The sequence below is a fragment of the Myotis daubentonii genome, chromosome 5, assembly GCF_963259705.1.
Source record: "Myotis daubentonii chromosome 5, mMyoDau2.1, whole genome shotgun sequence".
Taxonomy (NCBI): domain Eukaryota; kingdom Metazoa; phylum Chordata; class Mammalia; order Chiroptera; family Vespertilionidae; genus Myotis; species Myotis daubentonii.
In genome coordinates, this window is record NC_081844.1 from 26622506 (window position 1) to 26647488 (window position 24983).

The window sequence follows — 24983 nt, forward strand, 5'->3', positions numbered from 1 at the left end:
GCTGGCCAAGGTGGCCCAGTGCCAGAACTGGAGGCAGTTCCTTTGTGAGGCATCAGGGGGCTGGGGAGGGAGGGCGAGGGCAGGACTGCATCCCCTCCCCCACTGACCTCAGACCGGTACTTGTCCCTGATGGCAGCCCAGACGCGGTCGTGGAAGGAGGTAGGGTCCATCTGCGAGTCTCCCCCGAGCAGGGTCTGTGTGCGTGTGTTGAGGTGGCATCAAGATGGGGGCCTCCAGAGCCCCTCCCGTGCCCCAGCCACTGATAAAGGGGGACCTCAGGCTGCAGAGCCAGGGGCGGGCGAGCTGACTGCCAAGGCCAGGCCTGGGCCAGGATGAGTGCAGTGCAGCCACCAGAAGGGGGCAGCACAGGCCGGCGGGAAGAGGAACCCATCACCAGGGGAGGGACAGGGGTACCTACTGGACTCGGGAGGGAGGAGAGGGCCAGGCCTTCAGAGGGAGAGGCCGAGGCCGAGGAGGGACAGAAGGGACCCAGTGGGGACAGAGGGACGGAGGAGCAGGGTCCACACTGCAGAGCCAAGAGCATGAACGTGAGGAGCGCACACTGGGTACACACTTGGAGCCAGTGGGACCACGTGGGTGGGAAAGCTGGCTCTGACCTAACAGGACACCCGGTGGCACCCACGTGACCCAGGCTCCAAAGGGCAGGGAGAAGTGACGCTGGCGGCTGCCTTCCTGGCTCCCACCCGAGGCCAGGCGCCCGCAGTCCTGGCCTGGCGCCAGGGGGCAGCTTTCCGTGGGAGCAGCCCACAGCCAGCCTGGCCCCCGCCCCTGGCCCTCAGGTCACGTGAGGCGATCCCCTCCAGGAGTCCCAGGCCAGGGGGCAGGGGGGTACCTGGGCTTCCCCTTCGGATAGCACCCCGTCCCCATCTGTGTCCAGCTCTGGGTGGGTCTGCAACTCGGCCACCGAGACGCTGCAGGGGTGCAGGCAGAGACCGCCGGTGAGCAGCAGGAAGCTGAGGTGAGCTCTAGGGTGGGGACCCCTCCAGCCCCCACCCCTGGGATCTCCCCTGCGTCCCATCCCTTCCTTAAGTCTCTACAACACTGAAGAGGCCCCGAGGAGGGACAGAGACAGAGGTGGGATTAAGACACCTGGACCCGTGTCTCCCGAGACCCTCTCCTCACCACCAGCAGCATCCACTCCTTCCACCCGCAGCACCAGCACATCCACCTGCCCTCCGCCCGGGGCCCTCACCCCGAGGGGCCCGCACCCACGACGGCCAGTCTGCCCCCACAGTCACGTCACCACTACCAACCAGGGAAGGGCTCGCCTGCCCACTCTGCTCCCGTCCTCACCAGGGCGCCTGCCCAGCCTCCCGGTTGGTTCCCGGCAGCCCACCCTCCACTGAGCCATTAGCCTGGGGTCAAGGGCACAGCCGGGGTCCAAAGGGCCTGCCTTTGACCACAGAGGAGGCCTGGAAATAGTGGGATCCCTCGTCACCTCACTCAGCTCCTTGGGAGGTCAGTGAGGGCTCATTCAGAGAGAGCCTGGGACCAGCTCAGGCCCATGGCCAGGAGGTGGGGGGCTGCCTGGTTTCTAGGGCAGGTGGGAGGGAGGGACCCAGGCCGGGGCAGGCGGGGACACTCACACCCCGTCCATGTCGTCGTCCAGCTCCTGGAAGGCACTGGCCGCCAGCTCCTGCTCCCGCTGGGCCTTGGAGGCGGCCTGCTGCTCTGTGGACGGGCCAGCTGTCACCCTCCACTCTGCCCACGGGCTCCCCCCACCCCGAAACCTGCCCTCCCCCACACCCCACGCAGCTGACTGTGTGCCTGGCCCGATGCTGGGCCCCGGAGCCGAGCCAGGCCACTGCGGGGGGCAGCCCAGGACAGCCCTGGGACGCGGATCTAAACAAGCAGGGGCTGCAGAGACCACGCGCGGGGCGGCTGGGGGCCAGGCCACAGGTTTGCCATGTCTGGGAGGCCCCCACGATAGAGACCCAAGCACGCCACCAAGCTCTCTCTCCGACATGGAGGGTGGGGAATGGAGGCTGGGGGAGTGTGACCAGGCAAGGGGGTGACCTGGGAGTCTGGGGGCCGAGACATCTAGGGGCAGTTACATCCGGTACAGCTGGGTTTGTGGTGGGAACCAAAGAGAGGAGAAGCCAGAGGTCAGGGTCCCAGCGCCGAAGAGGCACCAGGTCTTGGGCCCACTGAGCAGGAGCCTGTGGGCCGCCAGGAAAAAGCAGGGAAACCGTCATCTGGAGCAGAGGCTGCCATGGAGGGGGAGGAAGAGTGCACAGACTTAAGGAACAGGAAAGCCAGGACAGAGTAAGGAAGCCAGGCTCACTCGGGCGGGAGAGGCCGCCTGGCTTCCCGGCACTGGAGGGGAAGGGGCTTGGGCAGTAGAGGTCTGGGCGTGTTTCTAAGCAGAGGGAAGGTGTCAGCCAAAGACCACCCAGGAGAGGAGATGACTGGCGGCCAGAGCGTGGGGACACGCCTCCACTGAGGAGAGAAGGAGGGGGAGTCCCTGCAGGCGTCTCCACCCAACAAGCCCCTGGGACTCTGGCCGGGGCCTCTGTAGGCGCTCCCCCGATTTCCTGGCTCCCACCTCACTCGGGGTAAAAGCCCGAGTCCTCTCCCCGTCCCTCAGGCCCTGTACGGCCACCCATCAGTCCCCGCCCTGACTCTCCCTCCTGCCACATGGCTGCCTGCGGCTCCTTAAAAACCAGACACGCGCACTCGGGCCTCTGCCCCTGCTCCCCTGCAGGCAGCGGCTCCTCCATCTTGTTCAATGCGGTGCTGCTGGCACCTGGGCTGTGCCTGGCACTCAGCAGATACTTGTTAGATAAACTACTGAATTACTGATTATGACAAATCAGGGTTGAGAGAGGGGGAAGGAAGAATGCAGCAGATGCCCAGGGAGATGGAGGACATCGACAGCTTGGGGCTGCCAGTTCCTGGCTACCAGCGTAGGAACAGCTGGAGCTGCACCTCCAAACCTCCCAGCAGTGCTCTGTCCTTTGACTAGTCTGTGTCCCCCCCCCCCCCCCATGCTGCTTCCACGGTGTGTCCCCCACGGAGCTGACTGAGAACAAGGACCAAGGCTTCCAATTTCCCAGAATGGTGACATGACCTGCCAATGGCAAGAAAATGCTGAACACAGCATAGAAACATCTTCAAACCAACCAAGGCAGGAGGAACTGCCAGGGCAACGAAGCACTTGGAAGGGTGAGAGATGCGGAGGCTGACTTTGCCCTATTCTGGATGTGTCTGTCTTGATGAGAACTTGTGGGGCCAAGGAGATGGAAATCACAGTCCAAGGTGGGGAGCATAATAGCAGACACGCCACTGTGGCCGCCATGGGGCTGCCCGCTGGGGGGGGGGGGGGGGCGGGGGGAGGCTGGATGGGAAATCATCCAGCCTTCACTCAGATCTGAGCTCCAGCCTGAATCTGGATTTGGGAACCCACGTGGCTGGCAGGAAGAAAAGTCCCTTCTATCTGGAGAAGGACTCCTCATCCTGGGCTACAAATTATTCCTGCAAATGACTGTCAAGTACGCTGGCCAACACACAGTCGAAGATAACTAGGCACGTGGGGAACCGAGGCACCGTGATCAAGAAAGTCAGCAGGAAAAACAGACAGACGGACGAGGAGCCAGTCTCCCGGGCCCGGCTCGTCCTGGCCACCCTGCGACATACCTTCCCACAGCTTCTGGTGCTGGTCTTTGGCCTCCTTCTCTGGCTTCTCGGCCTCCTCCTTCGCCGTCCGCAGCATCTCCACCTGGTCCTCCAGGGACTTCTTTCCGGTCTGTAGCTCAGTGAGCTTTTGCTGGATGGGGAGAAGGCAGGGGGCCAGCTCTTCCTTCCGTTCTGCCTTCTCCCTCACAGACTGCGACCTCCCGCCTCTACTCCAGGGGCAACGGCAGGATCTTTCCAAAACTCACTCCCTCCTGGGTGCCCGCCTGCTGTGGTTCCCTGCAGCCCACTCACCTTCATGCAGCTTCGAGGCCCCGGCTGCCTCTCCAGCGCCACCTGCCCCAATGCTACCTTTTTTTAATTTTATTTTTTGGTTAATCCTCACCCAAGAATATTTTTCCCATTGATTTTCAGAGCCAGTGAAAGGGAGGGAAGGAGAGAGAGAGAAACGTCGAAGTAAGAGAGACACTGCAACCGGTTGCCTCCTGCACGCGTCCTGACTGCAGCTGGGAATCAAACCCACAACCCAGGAATCGGATCCATAACACTTCGTTGCATGAGCCAACGCTCTGACCAGTGGGAACAGTGGCCAGGGCCCTATTGCTATTCTAAATATACATATTTCTTATTGATTCCAGAGAGGAAGGGAGAGAGAAATATCAATGATGAGAGAGAATCATCAATTGGCTGCCTCCTGCACGCCCCTCACTGGGGATTGAGCTGGCAACCCGGGCACGTGCCCTGACCGGGAACTGAACCATGACCTCCCGGTTCATAGGTCAACGCTCAACCACTGAGCCACACCAGCCGGGCAATTTTAAACTCTAGGCTCCAACTGTCTTAACAACCAACATTCAGACCAGAAATGCTCTCTGCCTCGTTCTTCACACGTGCGTCCCTTCCATCTGGAGCACGCTACCTGGCTGCCCTGAACCCCCTACAGATTTCAGCTTGGAGACCTCATCCCCCAGGAAGTCTCCCTGCTTCCTGCCGCTAAGACCAGGGACCAGGCAAGAGTGTCTTCTTTTTGCCCAGCAACCCTGGGCACCATGTTCTGTCCGTCTGTCCCTCCCACTGGACAATGCACCCTTGAGGCAGTTCCTGGTGAGCTTCCAGCTGCATGCCCAGTGCCCAGCACACCTGGGCCTCTGTGGATATTTCAAGAAGGACTGAGTGTGCGGGACGGGCTCCAGCCTAGGAACTGGGTCCCAAGCTGCAGGGTCTTAGCCCGAGTACCCACAGCACCACTATCTCCCGAGTCCTCGGCGGACACCTCAGCGTGGACTGCTGCTCTGATCCTCCCAACTCGCCACGAGGGCAAAGGTCGCTTGGAGACACCCTCACCACATAGTTCGCCCACTACCCCGAGCTTAAGACGGAGCTCACGGCCCCAGGGTCCTCTGTAGCCAGGCCCTGGGGATGGGGGAGAAAGACCTGGAACCTTCCCTGGGCTGGAACCCTTGCTCAGTGGGCCAAACAGGAGCCCTGAAGCAGTGCTGAGAACTCTGACCCATCAAACAGCCAAGGGAATGGAAGGCAGGGGAGGGAGACACACACTTGGGGGTACACCCTCCTCCGGCCCCCAAAGCACACACCCTACTGAACCAGCTGCGGCTGATTGACACGGTCTTGAGTCCTCCCCAGTCACACAGTCATCAGCCCCATCTTACAGACGACAGACCCACAGACCCGGGTGCAGAGGCACCCCTCCTGTTCTGGGGGGCAGCGAACTCCGCCAGCCCCCTCAGGCTGCCACCTGACGCTCCATGCCTGTGCTCACCACGGTGGACCGGTAACGACCTAACCAACAGCTTCACGCCAAGTGGACAAACGAGAAAACGAAGGCGCAGACAGGAACTGGCCCCGAACACCATGCCCCCCGGCCTCTGGTCAGCCCCGGGGCCCCTCACCTGCTTCTCTTCCCGGGCCTTCTTCCAGTCCTCGATGAGGATCTTCTTCAGGCGGAAGCCCTCACGGGTGACCTCTGCCATCTGCTGCAGCGTCTCTCTCTCCTTGCGGCCCTTCTCCCTGGCGTGAGGGGACACACAGGCACCACCAGGGGGCACTTAGGACCCATCAGATCTGCTCTTCCAACTGGGCTCAACCCCACCTGCCGCCACCATATTGGGAAAGACAAGAGAGCGAACCCTCCTCCTCCATCTCCCAGACGCTCTTGGCCTCGGAGCCCCAAGTCCTTGGCCTTGGGAGGAGACAGTGGACAGGGTTCGCCCACCTCAGGGTCAGGAAAGGGAGTAGGGAATGCTGGGACGTGAGGCTGGAAGTTGGCTCCCGAGAGAGAAAGGAGAGAAAAGCACAGAATCACAGGCTCCCGGAAAGTCTGGCCGTAAGCATGTTGTGTGTGATCAACCCTCTGCTTACATAAGAGATCTTCAATCAGAAGAGTTTACATACATAAACATTCGGTTTCGTTGAAAAACCAATCAGGCCCGTATCACCTGCCCTCAACTGGCAGGAGTCGAGGGCAGCTGCCCCTTTAGATGCCACCATCCCCACCACTCCTGCCGCCTTATGCTCAGCCTGCTTCTGGCATTCAGATGACCTGCCTGCCATTTCAATAGTGTCCAGGTCCTGCTCCAGTGCAGCAATGAAAAGCATGGAGTCTCAAGTCAGGCTGTCCTGGGTTCGAGTAGCAGCTCTGCTATCTCCTAGCTACGTAACCCTGAAGAAGTCATTCTCCTTCTAAACTTGAGCTTTACGACCTGTTGAACATGCACATGACTGCACCTGCTTCCCGGCCAGAGGGAGCCTGCACAAGGCACAGACCGAGCGCTCGATGCTCAAACACAGAAAAGAGAGGGGGCCAGATTCACCGGGCAGGGCAAGGCAAGGTCCTGGGGGTTTGGGGGGGCGCCCCCGTACCTGCAGGTGTTCTCACAGACGACCCCACTATTGTACTCGTCCGTCCCGTCGCAGCAGTCTTAGGGCAGAGGAGGGGGCACCGTCAGACGTAGCAGTGTCTCCTCCTCCTCCACCCCCCCCTTCCCCAACCCCAGTGGGATCTCACTTACCACAGACTCCATCGTTGACCCATCTGGAGGAGATGTACAGGGCCTTGTAGCCAGTGTTGGTGCAGTGGAAGCTGCCGTTAGGGCAGGCAGCCGTGCCTTGGGGAAGAAGGAAGGAAGAGGGAGGGGCGTTTTCCGAGTGCGCAGGCCTGACCCCTTCACATCCACCCGACAGAAGCCCCGACACACACGCGTGTGCACACACACGCGCGCACACACACAGAGCACAAGCAGACCAGTGCAAGTAAGGGGAAGAGAGACAGCTGCACACTCAGGGTCTGGGACGAAATTCTCCCAGGCCCCCTCCTGACTCTCTTCACCAAGACCCTCGAACAGGCCCACCAACTCCCCCTCCCCCGCCCTCACCTGACCCTGTCGCCCACAGGCCCCGCCTTCACCTGTCCCTGTCACCCACAGGTGCTGCAGGAGGCCACCGCCGAGCCCTCAGGTCGGGTGGGGGCCTCTCTGAGCTCCCACCGTGCCTGTGGCTCTCAGCACCACACCAACGACCACTTGCTTCTGTGCCTGCTTTCCCCATGAAGTCAACAGGGAGCGGTCCTGTCCTAGTCACCACACAGGGCCTGGCACTGCCCAGGCGCTCAATACCTGTGCAATGAATGGATGGTGGATGGATGGATGGGGAAAAACTCACCCGGCTCATCCGAGCCATCCTTGCAGTCACAGTAGTCATCGTTGACCTGATCAAAAGGGATGGTGACCGAGCCGTCCAGGCAAGTGAAAGGCTTGGACTCATCGTAGAAGTGATGGTCTGGGGGGGGGGGGGGGGGAGCAAGAGACTCAGCCCTGCGCAGGAGGAGGCCCCCCAACCTAAGGGCACCTCTGCTTCCATCCATTGCTGAGCGCTGCCACCTTCCCCACCCAGAGGCAGGGACACGGAGGCCAGAGGCTGTAAGTGCCTCCCCGAGGAGCCACAGCGGCCCCTCCAACCCGGCCCCCCACGCGGCGGCGGACTCACTGGTGAGGGAGACGCCCCGAGGCCGCCGGACCTCCACGGCCCAGCACGCGGGGAGCAGCAGCACCAGCAGCAACATCTCGCTGGAGGCTCGCGGGCCGGAAACGGGCTCGGGGGAGGAAGCCGGCTGCGGGGAGACGCGCTGCAAGGAGGGAGCTGCCGGTCAGCGGCCGAGGGCTCCCTCCAGCCAATTGGATTCCTCCATCGCTTCCGGGCAATGGGGGCTCATGGGAAAAGATATCGGACGATACCTTTCCAACCTGGCCCGTCCCAATGGTGGGATCTCAAAACCTCCGCTCCCCGGGGGGGTGAGCGAGCCAACCAATTCCCGCCAATCGGCCGAAGGAGTGAAGAGCCTCCCCCTCGGCCGACGCACACCCTCAGGTACCTCAACAGGAAATTGGGGTTCCCACCGGCCCGCTAATGCATCACTTACACGAAGCAAGGGCAAAGGTCAGTATTTACCAGCCCCCCCAGCCCAGCAGCCCACAGTTCTTCCAGCAGGAAAAAAGCGGAAGTGTGTGGATGCGTCACTTCCTGTGACACGCTGGGCGCCAGGACGGCGGCTCGGAGACGCCATGTTGGGAGTGGCACGTGAGATGCCGGAACCCGGACGGCCATCTTGGATAGGACTACGAAGCCTTAGAGTTCTGAAGGTTTGCGCTTAATGGCGGCGCAAGGTGCCTCCATCTTGGGAGTGGCGGGTTCTGCAATCGCGAAAGAAAGTTCCTGAAAAACGCGCGAACACCCGGTGGGTTTGGGGTGGGAGGAGGAAAAAAAAAAAAAAAAGACGAACACGTGACTCCAAAGAACCCTCCCCCACCGTGTGGCGGCGCGACTCTGCTCCGCCCCCTGTTGGGCCCGCCCCCCGCAGCACCAGCCAATGAGAGCAGTGGTGCCGAACGCGGACGGTTTCCATGGGAGCGCCTAGGAAGGCGGGGAGGAGGTTACCTAGCAATCCGGAGATGCTGCTCGGCCCAGGCAAACGGTAGGAAAGTGCTTTTTCAGCCACAGAAACCCGAACCGACGGATCCCGGACAGAGGCGATTCCCCGGCGCCCCCCCAGCCCCCTGGAGCCTTTGTCCCCAACCCAATCATGACGTCTCCCCTGTGCTGGATGGCCGCCACCAGTGCCACGGTGCCTTCTCAGGACCAGATTCCGACTTCTTCCAAGTCCAAGCGCAGTCAAGATCAGGCCAAAAGCCGCCCTAGAGGCAAGGTCGCGGGGCAGGCCTGGCCTCCAGTCCATTCCAAGGGACCCATCTATGCCAGCCCCGGGAAGGTCGCTCTCCAAATGCAGATGGCTGAGATACAAAAGAAGATACAAGCATTAGGTAAGAGGGCTCCAAAGGGCATCAGATGGCCCCTAGTCAGCAGTGTCCACCCAGCCCTCTGACCAGGCATGGTGTGGCAAGGGTGCTTCACAGCATTCATCCAGGTGATCAGTGCTGGCGGTAAAAACTCATCTCATAAAACTTCCTGGCCCTGGCCGGTTGGCTCAGTGGATAGAGCATTGGCCCTCCGACTGATGGGTCCGGGGTTTGATTCAGGTCAAGAGCATGTATCTCAGTTGCAGGCTGGATCCCCAGCCTGGGTCGGGGCATTTGGGGGAGGCAACCAATCGATGTGTCTCTCTCACATGTTTCTCTCTTTGTCTGCCTCTCCCCCTCCTTTCCACTCTCTCTAAAAATCAATGGAAAAAATTTCCTTGGGTGAAGATTAACAAAAGCAAAAGCTTTTCCTGGACTCCGGAGTCAACTGGATTCTATTTCATACTTTTGTGTAATTTCAGCTCTCTATCATGTGTGGAGTGGTGAAAACCATAGATCCTAGGGACAGACATTCTGGGCTCAAACCCTGGCTCTGCATATACTAATGGTTTGATCTTGAGCACTAAGAGTAACCTAATTGCTCTCAGTTTCTCCATCTGTAAAATGGGGATAACAGTACAACACCATAGGTAGTTGAAATGTGTTAAGTGCTTAGAGCAGTGGCACATAGTAACACACTATAAGTTGCAAACCAGTGGTTCTCAATGGAAGAGGTCCATTTTGCTCCCCAGGGGATATTTGGCAAAGTCTGGAGGCTTTTATAATTAATTAATTATTTACTGAGAGAGAGAGAGAGAGAGAGAGAAAGATCACACCGATTTGTTGTTCCACTTATTTATACATTTGTTGGTTGATTCTTGGATGTGCCCTGACCGAGGATCAAACCCACAACCCTGGTGTATTAGGACAATGCTCTAACCAACTAAGCTAACTGGCCAGAGCTAAAGACATTTTTAGTTGTCACTTTATTAGGGGTGGGAAGGTGCTGCTGGTATCTAGAGGGTGGAGGTCCGGAATGCTGCTCAACATCCCAAAATGCAGAGAGCAACTAACCACAGTAAATAACTGTACATCCCAAGTATCAGTCATGCTGAGGTTGGGAAATCCTGGTGTAAACCATTATTGTTTTATTATTAATAGGGGAAATCTTGCAGTGGTTGAAGGTCAAGAGTCAGACTGTTTGTGACCTTGAACAATCTAATAAGCCTGAGCCTCAGTCTTCTCATCTATAAAATGGGTATGATGTGGATATGCACCTATTGGCATACTGTATTTTATACCTGGAAAGTTCTTAGTTCAGCATCCAACACATAATAAATGCTCCAAGCAAAGTATTATCATAATATTAAATTGATGACTGCAAAAAGGCTATCCCTCTGGGAAGCCTTTACCACCCCCATGATGCTCTGCTTGTACCTGCCCACATCACTTGACCCCAGAGAGTGATCGGAAGGCCTTTTATGAGAGCACCCAGTGGAACATCAAGAAGAATCAGGAAACCATGAACCAGCTACATGAGGATAACAGGGTGCTGCAGCTACAGCTGAGGGACCTGCTCCAGGTGAGGGTGCAGCAGTGGGCAAAGAGGTTCCAGGGGCAGCATCAGCACTCCCAGCACAGGGCGCTGCCTCAGGTAGAGGTGGCCTGGGTAAGTGGTGACTGGGGTCCTCTCCCTGCAGGGAGAAGAGAAAGTGGTCCAGGCAGTGATTCAGGACTGGAAGTCAGAGAAGCCATACCTGAAGAACAGGACAGGACAGGTTTGCCCACCCCTACTCCACTGACAATCTCCTTCATTTCCAGCCTGGGTCCCCTCCCCACAGGACTCCCTCCGTTCTCCCCCGCCCCCCCCCCCCTAGTCCTTTCTCCCTACCATCCGCCACTCATGTATTCACACAGTTAATTTTTATCACATGTCAGCCATGTGCCTGGCATGGTATTAGGTATTGTTGATCGTGCAGTGAAAAAAAACCAGACCAAGTCCCCACTGGGACAGGAATTTGCACTTTTGACTGTGGGGTGGGAGTCAGCAAAGACCCCTCTCTTTCTAATGTGATGCTTGAGCTGAAAATGGGCCAGGCAGGAGATGATCTAGGGGTAGGGGGCGGGGGGGGGGGGGAGGGAGGGGAATGCCCCAGGCAGAGGGAACAAATGCCAAGTCCCTGGAGTAGGAACAAGTGTGAAGTGTTGGAGGCCAGTGTGGCTAGATGGGAGGGAGGGAGGGGAGCCTGGCAGGAGCGGGGTCAGGGAAGTCACCAGCAGCCGAATCTTGCAGCAGGCCATGATGAAGAGAGCGGATTTTATATGCTAAGGCTCAGGTAAGTGGGAAATGACTGAGAAAGAGCGAGAGCGGAAGCCAGGAGGAAGTCATTTTGGTGAAAGATGGTGTTGGATGCACTAGGGTGAAAGCTGTAGACAGGAAGAAAGAATCTTGGGGGCAACCTTGGAAATAGAACAGATGACTGCTAACAACTTGTATGTAGATGGAAGAGAAAAAGAAGTGGGGTGACAGTTTTCAGTTTTGGACTTGAGCACTTAGAAGGAAGGAGAGCGAGCATGAGTGGAGATGGGAAGACAGAAGGGCAGGTTTGGAGAAAGATCAAGTGCTCAAATTGGTCACAATGGTGTGAGGTGCCTGTGGACACATCTGGAAGGCAGTGTAGATATGGACACATGAGCCTGACTGTCAGGGGAAGGCTAAATTTGGGCATCTTCGGTGTACAGGTGACCTTTAAAGCCCTGAGACTGGACAAGAGGTCATGATGGGGGTGGGTGTAGACAGAGGAGAGAAGAGCCTGGGGCTGTCTCTCCAAAGGCAAAGGACGGGAGGTGGGTGGAAAACCAGGGAATGGGCTTCTGGAAGCCACCAAAATGGAAAACCTGCAGGAGGAGGGTCAGGCGCTGCTCAGAGACAAGAGAGATAGATGGGAACCAAAACATGGAAGAAGGAAGCTCTGCAGGAAGGGCCTGGCGGGGTTCAGACCCCTGCTCTCGCTCCCCTCCCTCCAGCAGGCCCTGGAGCTCCTGGACCACCGGCTGAGTGAGAAGGTGAAGCAACGGAATGGTCTGCGGCACCAGATGGGATTGCGGCAGAAGTGGCTGGAGGAGCTCCAGCTGCAGCACAGCCTACGTGAGCTGGAGATGGAAGAGGTGCAAGACAGCAACACTGAGATGGCTAAGGTGGGGCCGGTGAGGTGTGGAGGGCTGGGAGGTGGACAGGTAAAAAGGGGCTCTTGATCTAGGGAGGAAGAGGAACGAAGGGTGGAGGGGACTCAGCCCAGCTTTGTTTCCCTCTAGACCTTGCGGAACCTGGAGAACCGTCTGGAGAAGGCTCGGATGAAGGCGGAGGAGGCGGAACACATCACCAATGTGTACCTGCAGCTCAAGGCCTATCTACAGGTAGGGACCAGAATGGCTGGGGACGGGGAGGCAAGTGGGAGGGCCAGCCTGGCCCGGGACAGTGGTTACAGGCCTGCCCCACTCCTCACACCCCAGGAAGAGAGCCTTCACTTCGAGAACCGTCTGGACTCCATGGAGAGTGAGGTGGTGAAGACAAAACAGGAACTGGAGGAGATGCGCGTGGTGAACCAGGAGGCACTCAACACCCAGAACATTGCCAAGGTGCCAGCTCACTGGTCCCTGGGAATCCTACCCAGACACCATGGTCTCCTGGCCCCAGCATCTGAACCGCAGCTGTCCCAGAGCCACTCCTATTTGTCTCTCAGGACCCTGCAACCTGGCCCAGTTGGGCCTGTGGCTCTGACCCTGAGCCATGGTAGATGCCAACTGGTCCTGCTGTCCCCCTGCCTGCCCTCCAGAATCAGCTGCAGTATCTGGAGGAGACTGTGTTCCGAGAACGCAAGAACCGCGAGCACTATGTAACCGAGTTCAAGAAACTCGCAGACGAGAAGAAACTGCAGAACGAACGCATGGAGCGCAAGGTGGGTGCACCCGGGGGTGCCAGGACTAAGGCCCTGTCCCGCACTCCTGATCCCTGCTTGGCTGCCCTTACCTGACCTAAGCCTTTGCCCGGGACCGCAGACTGGACCCCACCTATCCCCTGGCCCCTGTCCAGATACCCTTTCTTGGCCTCTGTCCTAAGCCCTTGTCCACAACCTGACCCTGGACCTGACCTCAACCTGGAGCAGACCCATCGAGAGCATGTGCTGCTGCAGTCCGAAGATACGATCCAGGACAACCGCAAGGCCAAGGAGGAGGATCTGCAGCTGCGCTGGAGCATGTACCAGTTGGAGATGCTCTTCGGCAAGGTCAAGGACGCCACTGGCGTGGCCGAAACGCACGTGAGTGCTGCCCGCAGCCCTGTGCCCTGGATCAACTCCTCAGCACACAAATGTGCTCCCTTAAAAAACAACCCTTCAGCTACCGCTCCATTTCTCTGCTGCCCCTTACAACAGAACCATGCACACCGTCTGTACTCACATTTCCTCTCCTGTTCAGTCTTACACCTTTGACTGGGCAAGCCAAACCCCTGCCCTGGTCCCCCTTTTTGCAATGTCTTGCTTGAAATTTTCTAAGACTCTATGTTCCCTGCTGGACCCCAGTCTGTTTCCCCCGCTTTGGGCACTCCCCAACCCTCCATTCTTCCCATGGGATGACCCCCGAGGGTTCCAGGACTTGGCTCTATGGTGTCATCTGAGGCACTGTGGCCAGTTCCTTTTCAGAAATTGGCCTGGTGGCAGGATTGCTCCCACAGCGGGCCAGTATTTCCTCATGGGATTGGGCGAGAGTCCCCCCCACTCCCCAGAATGTTGCTGGCACCTTGATTTTGGAAAGAAGCTATGGTCACTGCTACCCTGCCTCACACGCTGATTTTTGGCTGATTCCAATTCCTGATATAGAGAGGGAAGGGCTCAGCAAATATTATTTGTCCCAGGCTCCCCACCTGTGAGGCAGCCCTGAGTCCTATTGAGAGTCCCTACGCATCACTGTGCAGAAGCTGTCAGCTCAGCCACCTGCTCTTCTTGCCCTGGGGTTAAGGAGGAGGGTGGCAGCCAGACCTGTCCAGGCCCCTGCTCTGACTGGGGTTGGTGGGCCCTAGGCGGTGGTGCGGCGGTTCCTGGCACAGAGCGACACCTTCACGCAGTTGGAGATGCTCAAGAATGAGAACATGGAGCTGCTGCTGAAACTGAAGCAAGAGAAGGAGCAGCTGCAGCAGGAGCTCGAAGACCACAAGTACTCAGGGGAGGCCATGCTAGTGAGGTGAGGTCCCAGTGCCGGAGGCAGGGGGTGAGGGCCCGGGGTCCTCTGCACGCCCACGGCTCTCTCTCCATTCCCTGCAGTGAACAGAGGCTGCAGGCCGTGTTGCAGAGTAGCCTCAATGCAGAGCAGCAGCGGAAGGCCAAGGCCCAGGCCGAGCTGAAGCAGGCCATATGGGCGATGCAAATCCTGAGGGAGGGCCTGGAGCACCTGGCGGGCAAGCTGAACCACCTCACAATGGGCAGCCAGGGCTCTGAGGAAGAACTACCCAGAACCACCCAGGACTTAGCCCCTCAGGTGGGGGGTCCGCCCCATAGCCCCAATGATAGGAACCCCCCCTCCATGCCCCATCCAGGACATCAGAAGGCCACTTAGAAGGGAGTCCTTACCCCATGTTCCTGGGGTAACCCCCTTACTCCTAAGTGGCCCAAGACTTCAGAGACGCTGTGCTGCCTCAAGACGCACCCCCAGAGGAAAGTCCCACTTTGTCCCCCAACCCAAAACCTCAGCGACCCGGCTGCAATACTGGAGCACCCCGAGACAGGAGAAGCCCCCCCTTGTCTGCAGCAGAGTGCCATTGCTTCAGGTCATCCCTGCAATGGCTTCTCTCTGGTTATTTTCCTCTCCCCTCAAAAAAAGACCTCCCCCACCCCTTGTCCAGCGTCTGAAGTTCCAAGGCCCTAGACAGCGGCAGCCTGGCCCTACAGATGATAGCACCACCCCTGTGGGTGGCCCCTCACCTTCAAAGGCTTGACCCCTGGAAGCAAAAGCCCTTTCCGTGGAATCTGCCCGAGGCCCGACCCCTCCGACCTGACACAGCTCCTCCCCCGCCGCAGGAGGCCGGGGGCTCCGCTATGAAAGAGCTGGATCCCAAGGCCAGCGACTACCTGCCCAAGCTGCTGGGCCTGGTGGAGGAGAAGCTGCTGGCGCTGCAGGCGCAGTTAGACAGACAGGACATTCCGGAGATGCTGCGCCACATCGCGAATCGCGAGGTACCCAGGGAGGGGGCGCACTTCGGGGAGCCGCGGCAACCCCAGGGAGACCCGGGAGAAGGCCGCTGGCCAGGAATGGGACTGGGAGGTCAGAGGGCAGAGTGGGGTGGGGTGGGCATCATGGGTGGAGCCTCGAGACGCCGAGGGGCGGGGCCCCAGGGACCGGGGGCGGGCCTGGCGGGAGGACAGGAGGTGGGACCGCATCAGGGTGCATGCTGAGAAGGAAGGCCACAGCTGGGCCCCGAGTAAAGTTAAACAGGAGTTGGCAGAGGGGCTGTATGGAACCAGGGTATATCTTGGGATGGAGTGGGAGGGAGGGGTAACAGGATATCCCGGTAGCCCCTGCCCCACTCACAGTCTACTCTCCCGCCCCCCTCCTCCCCAGTTCTACTCCAACCTGGAGGGAAAGCTGCCCGCGTACAACACCCGCATCACCTTCCCCCTGGCCATTCCCAAGGACAAGTTCTTTGGTCAGTACGGGCGGGGAAAAGGGCGGGGGGGAGTGAGGGGGCCCGGGGGCTCAACAGAGCAACGGGCTGTGGGAGGGGAGGTGGGGTCTAAAAGGCTGGGTAGGGAAATCTGAGCAGGGCTAGGAACCTGGACCCCCCTCTCCCGCCCCCCAGACGAAGAGGAGACCGAGGACGATAACAACGACCTGGTTTCTCGTACGGAGCTCAAGATCCGCTCCCAGAAATTAATCGATTTTCGCAGCAAGAAGCGCAACCGCTCTCGGAGGTCCTAGACTCGCCCTCGTACCCACCTGGCCTCTCCCGGCCCCGCGGAGCTCCCAAGCCCTCTGGGCCCAGCCACCGGCCCTCGGGGCCACTCAAGGGCCGAGCGGCCCGACCGGGAGCGAGCCGGCCATCGGCGCCCGGAATAAATACCCCCAGGCGGCCACGCTGGCCTCGGAATCACAAAATAAAGGTCACCGACCAGCCTCCTGGGTATTCGCCTCTCCTTGACCCTGCACCTCCCCGAAGACACCGCTCCTCAACCTCGGGGCCACAGGCTCTGCCCCTCCCATCAGCGGGGAACACAGTGGCCCAGAGATTGGCCCACACCGGGAGGACCCCCCGCCGGGCGCACAGCCCCTCGCCCGCCTGGCTGTCCGGAGTCCCGCACCCCTGGGCGCACGCCAGGGGCCTCTCCAGAGAGGGGCCTTTCCCTGGGCACAGGTTCACACACACCTGTAGGGGAACCGGGGCCTCACCCGCGGGTCTGGATGGGTGCTGGGGTCCCGCTGGGGGCATCCGAGAGCCGTGGGTCCCCCGCCCCTTCCCGCCCCGCCCCCGCGCGGCCCGTCCGCCCCGCCCCGCGGCCCCCAAATGCCCCGCCGCTGCCCGCCGCCGGCCCTTCCGCCTCACTCAGCCGCGCTGCGGAGCGGACGGGCGCGGGCCATGCTGCGGACGGCAGGGAAGGAGCTCGCCCTGGTAAGGGGACCAGGGGCCCCGGGACCCCCATTCCTGGCGACCCCCGATGCGGGCTCTAGGAGCCGGTGCCCCGGACCCTATCTCTCGGCGAGCCGGACCCTCGGACTCGCTCGAGATTCCCTACCTCGGGCCTCGCGTCCCCCGGCTCAGTGAAGTGGCTCCTCGGAGGGATGGAGTCTGGGCTCCGAGGCGCCCCCACAGGCCACCCCATCCTCCCAGGGCCGGGAGCGGGGTGCTCGCAGCGCCGGGGGACTTGCCCAGCCCGAGTTACACACACTCCGGGGAGGCCCGGCCTAGCCTTAGCGGGAGAGGGGGGCCCGGCCGGGACCGACCTCCCGCGCGCCCTGAGCCCCCCTCCCGCGCCCAGGCGCCGCTGCAGGACTGGGGCGAGGAGACCGAGGACGGAGCGGTGTACAGCGTCTCCCTCCGGCGGCAGCGCAGTCAGCGCCTGAGCCCGAGGGAAGGGCCCGGCGACGGCCAGGTGAGCGGGGACTGGAGGGCGGGGCGGGGCAGGTGAGGCGGGGCGGGCGGGTGGAGTGGAGAGCCCGGCTGGGGCCCAGGGGCGGCGGGGCCTGGGCGGCCAGGTAGGGTGGGCGGCCAGGTGAGTGGGTAGATGAGTGAGGTGGGCCAGGTCGGACCGCTTCGTGAGCGGGACCTGCGGGCAGCGGCCAGGTAAGCCGGGTTAGTGGGGCGGAGCTGGAGAGGGAGGGCTGGTCTCTAGGAGCAGCCGGGTGAACGCGGGTGGGGCGGAGGGCAGGGACCGGGACGGCCAGTGAAGCGGAGCTGGAGAGCTGAGAGCAACCTAGGGGCGGGGCAGCGGGCAGGGCCGGGGTGGCCAGCGGTGTCCAGGTCATTTGTGCGAGGGGCAGGGTAACGCTAGGGGCCAGATTCCGAGGAGTGGGCGGGGTCAGATGCAAGAACCCTGCTAGCAACGGGTGTGGCTGGAAAAGGGGTGCTCCAGGGGCCACTCCTCTGAGGCATCATCACCCCTCCGCCTCGCAGGCCCCCGGCCCCCATGCCAGCACCTTCCTCCATTACCGCACCAGCAAGGTGCGGATGTTAAGGGCGGCGCACCTGGAGCGGCTGGTGCGGGAGCTGGTGTCTGTGGACCCTGAGCAGGACCCGGGCTTCGTCCCTGCCTTCCTGGCCACCCACCAGGCCTTTGTGCCCACCGCTCGGGTTTTGGGCCTTCTCCTGCCACCACCTCCGCCGCCCCTGCCCCCCTGGTCAGTACCAATGGGGAAACCTCCACGTTCCCACCCCAGACCCTCACTGGGCCCTCCCTCGGGTTTAGAATCGGGAAATCCCCCCACCTCAGAACCCTTCTCCTAAGCATCCCCCCTCTTCCCGACACCCTTTTTCACCTGCCTGGGGGGCTCCTTCCAGGGTAGAGATCAAGAAGACAGAGGGACAAGATCTGAGCTTCAACAAGAACCTGAGGTTGGTTTCTCACGTGGGTAGCTGTGGAAGGTCCTAGAGGTCAAAGGACGGATCTGAGGTGTGGGGGCTGCAGAGCTCCCAGCTGGCCTCTGAGGCCTTGCCCCTCTGGCCAGGGCTGTGGTGTCTGTGCTGGGCTCCTGGCTGCGGGACCACCCTCAGGACTTCTGGGACCCCCCTGCCCACTCGGACCTGGGCAGAGTCCGGACCTTTCTGGGCTGGGCTGCCCCACTGGGGGCTGAGGCACTGGAAGCAGAGAAGCTGCTGAGAGACTTCCTGGAGGAGGCTGAGCAAGAGCAGGAAGAGGAGGAGCAGCCCCAGGCTTCCGCAGGTGAGGGGTTTGGGGCAATGACAGTGTCCTGAGCAGGCCTTTCCTGATGCATACCGCCCCAGGGGGCTCCTCCCCTCAGGGAGCTACAGATCTTAGGCAAGGTTCTTTTTCTTTATTTAAAGAATATATTTTTACTAGAGGCCCGGTGCACAACATTCATGCACTTGGGCAAGGGGGGGAGGGCTCCCTTAGCCTGGCCTGCCTCCTTTTGCAGTCCCGGAGCCCTCGGGGGATGTCCAACTGACCCCTTAGGCCCACGAGCAGGCCTAAGCCACAGTTGGACATCCTTAGCGCTGCTGGGGAGGCGGGCTGCTCCGCTGGTCCGCCCCCATCTGGCTTCTGGCTCAGCGGTGGGAGTGCACTGACCACCAGGGGGCAGCTCCTGCACAACCAGTTGTCCCCGTTTGGTCTATTTGCATATTACCCTTTTATTATGTAGGATTGATTTCAGAGAGGAAGGGAGAGGAAGAGAGAGAATCATTGATCAGCTGCCTCCTGCATGCCCCCCTCTGGGGATTCAGCCCACAACCCAGGCATGTGCCCTGACTGGGAATCAAACCATGACCTCCTGGCTCATAGGTTGACACTCAACCACTGAGCCACACCAGCCAAGCTTTTTTTCTTTATTTTTAAAAAATATGTTTTTATTGATTTTTATTTATTTTTTTTAAAAAAAAATATATTTTATTGATTTTTTTACAGAGAGAAAGGGAGAGAGAGATAGAGAGTTAGAAACATCGATGAGAGAGAGACATCGATCAGCTGCCTCCTGCACACCTCCTACTGGGGATGTGCCCACAACCCAGGTACATGCCCTTGACCGGAATCGAACCTGGGACCTTTCAGTCCGCAGGCCGACGCTCTATCCACTGAGCCAAACCGGTTTCGGCTGTTTTTATTGATTTTTAGAGAGAGGGGAAGGGAGAGGGATAGAGAGATAGAATCATCGGTTGGCTGCCTCCTGCACACCCCCTACTGGGGATTGAGCCCACAACCTGGGCACAACCTGGGTGTGTGTACTGGCCTGGAATCAACTGTGAACTCTTGGTTCATGGGTTGATGCTCAACCACTGAGCCACACTGGCTGGGCTGAACAAGGTTCTTAATCTTGTCTGAGCTTTAGTTTTCTAACCTATAAAATGAGGAAAATACCCTTTGTCTAACATACTGGCACTTATCTAGCAGCTCCCTCCCACTTCTATCCTAACTACAAAGATGCTCCATCATTGGTTCAGAATGCCCTGCATTTTAACTACAAATCATTCCATTACTACTTACCTTAGGAGCCACAGAAATCTGGATTCAAATCCCAGTCCTGCTATTTGCTGACTGTGTGACCTTGGATAAGTCACTTCACTTCTATGAACCTCAGTTTCCCTACCTGTGAAACGGGGGCGATAACAGAACTTACCTGATTGCCTCTTCATTCATTTAGCTGATATTTAGCCACTGGCCTCTCTGCACATAACAGTGGACAGGAGCTCTCAGTTCCCTGGGGAAGACAATCAGTAGACAAGTAAACATACAAACAACGAGGGCTTGGCAAAGAGTAATACTTTCATTATTATTGTTATCAATGATTCTTATTAGAATGTACCACTTGTAATGAAATATGTATAAGAAGCCATACTGATATTTTCTTGTATAGTAGGGGTCAGCAAACTGTCTGGTCTTTTATAGAAAAATCTACCAACTTCTGATGTAGAGAGCTTTGGGGGACAGGAGGGAAAAAGATCCATAGACTTCATTCAAGTCTTTGTTCAGTTGTCACCTTTTCAGCCATGCCTTCTCTGAACCCCTCCCAACAAATCTATTCTCCCACGCTGTGCCCTTTGAACCTGCCTTATTTTTCTGCATAGCGCTCATTGGTTTTGTCCCCACCTCTGTCCCCAGGGGCAGGAACAATGCAGATTTGTTGACTGAATAATTATATATCCTGCTTATAAAGCATCATCTTTCACCCATCTGTGTTCCATCTGAGCCCTGTCACGAAAGCATCTGTAACCCTAATCCCCATCCTGTAGTCCTCAGGTAATGGCTGCATTTCTCTCCTCTTTACAAAGTAGCAGCCACTTCTCCCACCTGATGAAATACTCAGTTATTTATATACAGGGCTGGGCAAAAGTAGGTTTACAGCTGTGAGTTCATGAAACATGGAGTTTATTCTTGTGTTATTAATTATTGTATTATTTTCCATATGAACAGCTGTAAGCCTACTTTTGCCATACCCTGTATATCTTATTCTTCTATCTTCTGGTTATTAAGTGTTTGTCTTCCTCCGCTCTCAAGATTTCACCAGCTGCCTTAGCCGGTTTGGCTCAATTGATAGAGTGTCAGCCCTCAGACTGAGGGGTCCTGGGTTTGATTCTAGTCAAGGGCAATTGCCTTGCCGAAACCGGTTTGGCTCAGTGGATAGAGCGTCGGCCTGCGGACTGAAGGGTCCCGGGTTCGATTCCGGTCAGGGGCATGTACCTGGGTTGCGGGCACATCCCCACTAGGAGATGTGCAGGAGGCAGCTGATTGATGTTTCTCTCTCATCGATGTTTCTAACTCTCTCTCTCTCTCTCCCTTCCTCTCTGTGAAAAATCAATAAAATATATTTAAAAAAAAAAAAAAGGGCAATTGCCTCAGTTGCAGGCTCAATCCTCAACCAGGTCGGGAATTGGGGGTCAGGAGTTGAGGCTCCTGTGGGAGTTGACTGGTCGATGTGTCTCTCTCGCATTGATGCTTCTCTCTCTGTCTCTCCCCCTCCCTTCCATTCTCTCTTTAAAAATCAATGGAAGAAATATCCTCAGGTGAGGATTAACAAAAATAAAAAATATATAACCTTCATGCCCACAATCATTTCCAACAAAATCAGCAATAATTACTTAATATCAAAACATGGCCAGTCTGTAGTCAAGTCCCCGTATTTGTCCCTACATTGTCTTTTTTACAGTTGTTTCTTTAAAACCCAAAGATCCATGTAAGGCATTCAGCTGTGTTTCTTGGGTCTCTTTTAGTCTATGACAGTCCCCTTTGCCTTTCATGTAATGACAATAGGAAAAAAAATGGGTCATTTGTCCTGAGCAGTGTCTCACATTCTTCTGCATTTGCCTGTTTGCTTTCTCATGGTGACGTGTGGTATGTTTCTCTATCCCCCATATTTGCTATAAGATCTGAAGGTTTGATTAGATATAGGTGCAATTTTTTCCCCAATGCCACTTAAAATATATATACATACATACTCTTGCTTTTATATGTGTGTGTGTGTGTGTGTGTGTGTATTGATTTCAGAGAGGAAGAGAGAGGGAGAGAGAGCTAGAAACATCAATGATGAGAGAGAATCATTGATCGGCTGCCTCCTGCACGCCCGTTACTGGGGATCGAGCCTGAAACCTGGGCATGTGTTCTTGACTGGAGTCGATCCTGGGACCCTTCAGTCCACAGGCCAATGCTCTACCCACTGAAACAAACCGGCTAGGGCCCAATGCCACTTTTTAAAAAAATGTAGCCCGGCCAGAGTGAGCCGGAAACCCAGGCATGTGCCCTGACCAGGAATCAAAACATGACCTCCTGGTTCATAAGTCAACGCTCAACCACTGAGCCACACCAGTCAGGCCCAATGCCACTTTTTAAAAAACATATATTTTATTGATTTTTTTTACAAAGAGGAGGGGAGAGGGATAGAGAGTTAGGAACATCACTGAGAAAGAAACATCGATCAGCTGCCTCCTGCACACCTCCTACTGGGGATGTGCCCACAACCAAGGTACATGCCCTTGTCCAGAATCGAACCTGGGACCCTTTAGTCCACAGGCAGATGCTCTATCCACTAAGCCAAACCAGTTAGGGCCCAATGCCACTCCTTAAACTAATATTTTGCAATGCCACCTGTCATTTGAAATGAAAGACAAGTAAGCAGACTTATTCAGATAATCTTAAAATAATAATATGATGTTGTAACTGTAATACCAAGGAAAAAGAAAACGAAAGCAATTTACACAAGGAACTATGCTCATTGCTGTGCTGGTGCTTGGGCATGCCTCACAGAAGACATGTTGGAATTTCACCGGTCGTAAGATCATGGTGAACGTGAGGCACAAACACCTACTAATGCGGGAGAGTGCACTGGCCACGCGGACGCAGTAGCATGGATGTTGTGACATCATTTCCCAAAATGCTGAGCAACACTTGCAATTTCCAAACAAAACAAAGTTAGGGCTTTCACAGTCCTTGCATTCCTGGAGCCAAAATAATTAGTGTTTATGAGCAAGATAGTTGGGTGCAAGGTGCAAATTACTATAAACAGGGTTTTCAAGGACACACATGAACAAAAAGAAAAAGTAGAATAGACAAAAAAGAAAAACAAGCAAAAGAAACAAGGACAGCAATGCCTTGGAGGCTGGGTGGCACAGTTCTCCACATGCAGCGAGAGTCCAGCTCCTAAGGTGTCCCCTGTACTTTATAGCAGCCTGGTATGCGTGGTCTCATTTGATTTTTTTAAAAAAGAAATGTGGGAGGGGGGGTCAAATAAAAAGAAATGCAGATGAAGAAAAGAAAACGCAGAGAAGTTTAAAGGCTTGTTTTAGTTCCCACAGCAAGCCCAGTGGACAAGTTTGAATTTGAACTTGGCATTTTCTGACAATAACCTTCCCCAACCACCAAGTTATACCATCTCTCACCAAAAGAAAAGGGCAAGCCCGGCTGGTGTGAGCTTCAACCTAGGAAGCAGGAGGTCATGGTTGGATTCCTGGTCAGGGCACATGCCCAGGTTGAGGGCTCAGCCCCAGTGTGGGGCCTGCAGAAGGCAGCCGATCAATGATGCTCTCCTCCCTTCCTCTCTGAAAGGAATATATATATATATATATATATATATATATATATATATATATATATGTGTGTGTGTATATATATGTATATATATATGTGATTTTTTTCTTTTTTTAAATATATTTTAAAATATATTTTATTGACTTCTACAGAGAGGAAGGGAGAGAAATAGAGAGTCAGAAACCTCGATGAGAGAAAAACATGATCAGCTGCCTCCCGCACACTCCCCACTGGGGATGTGCCCACAACCAAGGCACATGCCCTTGACTGGAATCGAACCTGGGACCCTTGAGTCTGCAGACCAACACTCTATCCACCGAGCCAAACCGGCTAGGGCTGACTTTTTCTTAATAAAGTCACAAAGCTCTATTTCCTATGCTAGTCTTTGAGCACCTGGCTTCAAATCCCTGCCCTGTCATTTACCGAACTGACTTAAGGCAAATTGCTCCTCCCCGCCCCAGGAAGGTGGGTAATAGGTAGTACCTGGCTCACTAGTAAGTGTGCTAAATTACTGGGTTAAACCACACTACGTGCTCAGTGAACGTTACTGGTGCTTTAAGTCCTTACAGACATTCAGGGAGGTCTCCATTTCCCAGATGAGGACAGTGAGGCTCAGAAACGCTTAGGGACTTGCCCTGGGTCCCACAGCCAGTCCGGCATTCACCCTGGAGAGTTTTAACCCCCTCTAATGTTCCCTTAGGGCCTCCTGGGACTGCCCGGACCCCCAGCCCAGACTCCCCCGAAGGCTACTTGGAAGAGGAGGAAGGGCTGGTGCAAGAAGGCCCTGAGCTGCTGGACTTCAGTGTAGACCAAGTGGCTGAGCAGCTGACTCTGATGGACGTGGTGAGGATGCAGGAGGGGCGGCGGGGGGGGGGGGGGGGGGGGGGGCAGGTCCGGCTGAGCACAGATCCTACCCCCACCCCCTTTCAGGAACTCTTCTCCCGCGTGCGGCCCTGCGAGTGCCTGGGCTCCGTGTGGTCCCAACGGGACCGGCCAGGGGCCGCCGGCATCGCCCCAACTGTGCGCGCCACTGTGACTCAGTTCAACCTGGTGACCGGCTGCGTGCTGGGCTCTGTGCTCGGGGCGCCGGGCCTGGCTGCCCCGCAGAGGGCGCAGCGGCTGGAAAAGTGGATCCGCATTGCCCAGGTGCCTGTTCGGGGGCGGGGCCCAGGTACCTAGAGAGGCTGGCATGGGCGGAAGGCGCAAGCCTGGGGTCTGGGGGTGTGGACAGCATTGAGGCTGGAAGGTGCCAAGGGAAAAGCTGTGCCAGGCGGGGGGCCGGGGTCGCCGAGGAGCGGGGTAGGCCTTAGGATAAGAGGATGGGATGGGTGTGACCGGGCGGGTGCGGGACTGGAGGAGGGACCAAAGCCCAGAGAAGGGGGCAGGGGTCCCGATAAAGACTAGGTAGAGGCGGGGCAGGAACCTCTGGTCAGAGAGGAAGAGACAGAAATGAGGGCCCTGGAGAGGGAGGGCGCGTGGCCAGAAGAGGGTGTGGAAAGGTTGAACCTGGCCTGAGTCTTGGGTTCCGAGATTAGGGGTCTGGGCTCCGGAGAGATGTCGCGGGCGCCTCTAGTGCCCACAGAGAAGTTAGAGTCGGAGACAGAAGCCAAGGTCAGAAGTGGGGGCTGCGGGGGGAGGGGCCGGGCAGCAGGTGGGGAGACAGAGGGACTCCGGAGCGGAGACCGTCCTGGCAGCCTGCCTGTCCGATGTGGGGCCAGTCGTAGAGGTCGGACCTGGGGCGAGAAGTCAGGAGACCATCGGAGGCGGATTATAGCTGCTCAGG

At 57.3% G+C, this 24983-nt stretch overlaps 3 protein-coding genes and 1 long non-coding RNA gene across 9 annotated transcripts in view; 2 read left to right on the plus strand and 2 right to left on the minus strand.

The window, feature by feature from the left end:
* PRKCSH (protein kinase C substrate 80K-H) overlaps positions 1-8175 on the minus strand; it is an 11077-nt gene extending 2902 nt beyond the window's left edge. For 2 of the 5 annotated variants that reach the window (XM_059696747.1, XM_059696746.1), the window contains exons 1-9: positions 7657-7870; positions 7333-7449; positions 6684-6779; positions 6535-6592; positions 5565-5682; positions 3658-3787; positions 1608-1692; positions 854-932; positions 108-194 (exon numbers count right to left, since the gene is read on the minus strand). In XM_059696747.1, coding sequence (XP_059552730.1) covers positions 108-194; positions 854-932; positions 1608-1692; positions 3658-3787; positions 5565-5682; positions 6535-6592; positions 6684-6779; positions 7333-7449; positions 7657-7732 — 846 coding nt within the window. In that variant the 5' untranslated portion in view covers positions 7733-7870. Of the gene's footprint in view, positions 1-107; positions 195-853; positions 933-1607; positions 1693-3657; positions 3788-5564; positions 5683-6534; positions 6593-6683; positions 6780-7332; positions 7450-7656; positions 7871-7904; positions 8045-8089 lie in introns of those variants that run through there. The other 3 variants (XM_059696743.1, XM_059696744.1, XM_059696745.1) reach the window with 3 other exon arrangements.
* Positions 7967-16127, plus strand: ODAD3 (outer dynein arm docking complex subunit 3). 2 transcript variants are annotated; one of them, XM_059696740.1, is made up of 14 exons: positions 7967-8106; positions 8662-8987; positions 10424-10545; positions 10664-10741; positions 11991-12161; positions 12279-12380; positions 12477-12602; positions 12800-12922; positions 13130-13282; positions 14041-14201; positions 14282-14495; positions 15035-15190; positions 15576-15660; positions 15814-16127. In XM_059696740.1, exons 2-14 carry the CDS (start codon positions 8750-8752, stop codon positions 15930-15932), a joined length of 1848 nt encoding a protein of 615 aa, XP_059552723.1. In that variant the 5' UTR covers positions 7967-8106; positions 8662-8749; the 3' UTR covers positions 15933-16127. The 2 variants fall into 2 exon arrangements, with proteins under 2 accessions (XP_059552723.1, XP_059552725.1); XM_059696742.1 differs by lacking the exon at positions 7967-8106 and having other exon boundaries at positions 8850-8987; positions 10125-10545.
* LOC132235034 (uncharacterized) lies at positions 8876-16978 on the minus strand. The gene is made up of 3 exons (XR_009452969.1): positions 16745-16978; positions 13885-14127; positions 8876-8957 (listed from the first exon to the last, which is right to left on the minus strand). It is a non-coding gene; the product is annotated as an uncharacterized LOC132235034 (long non-coding RNA).
* Positions 16316-24983, plus strand: part of RGL3 (ral guanine nucleotide dissociation stimulator like 3) — a 16942-nt gene continuing 8274 nt past the window's right edge. Inside the window, 7 exon segments of the mRNA XM_059696739.1 lie at positions 16316-16620; positions 16988-17101; positions 17623-17846; positions 18007-18060; positions 18174-18388; positions 23901-24043; positions 24131-24346. Coding sequence (XP_059552722.1) covers positions 16516-16620; positions 16988-17101; positions 17623-17846; positions 18007-18060; positions 18174-18388; positions 23901-24043; positions 24131-24346 — 1071 coding nt within the window. The 5' untranslated portion in view covers positions 16316-16515.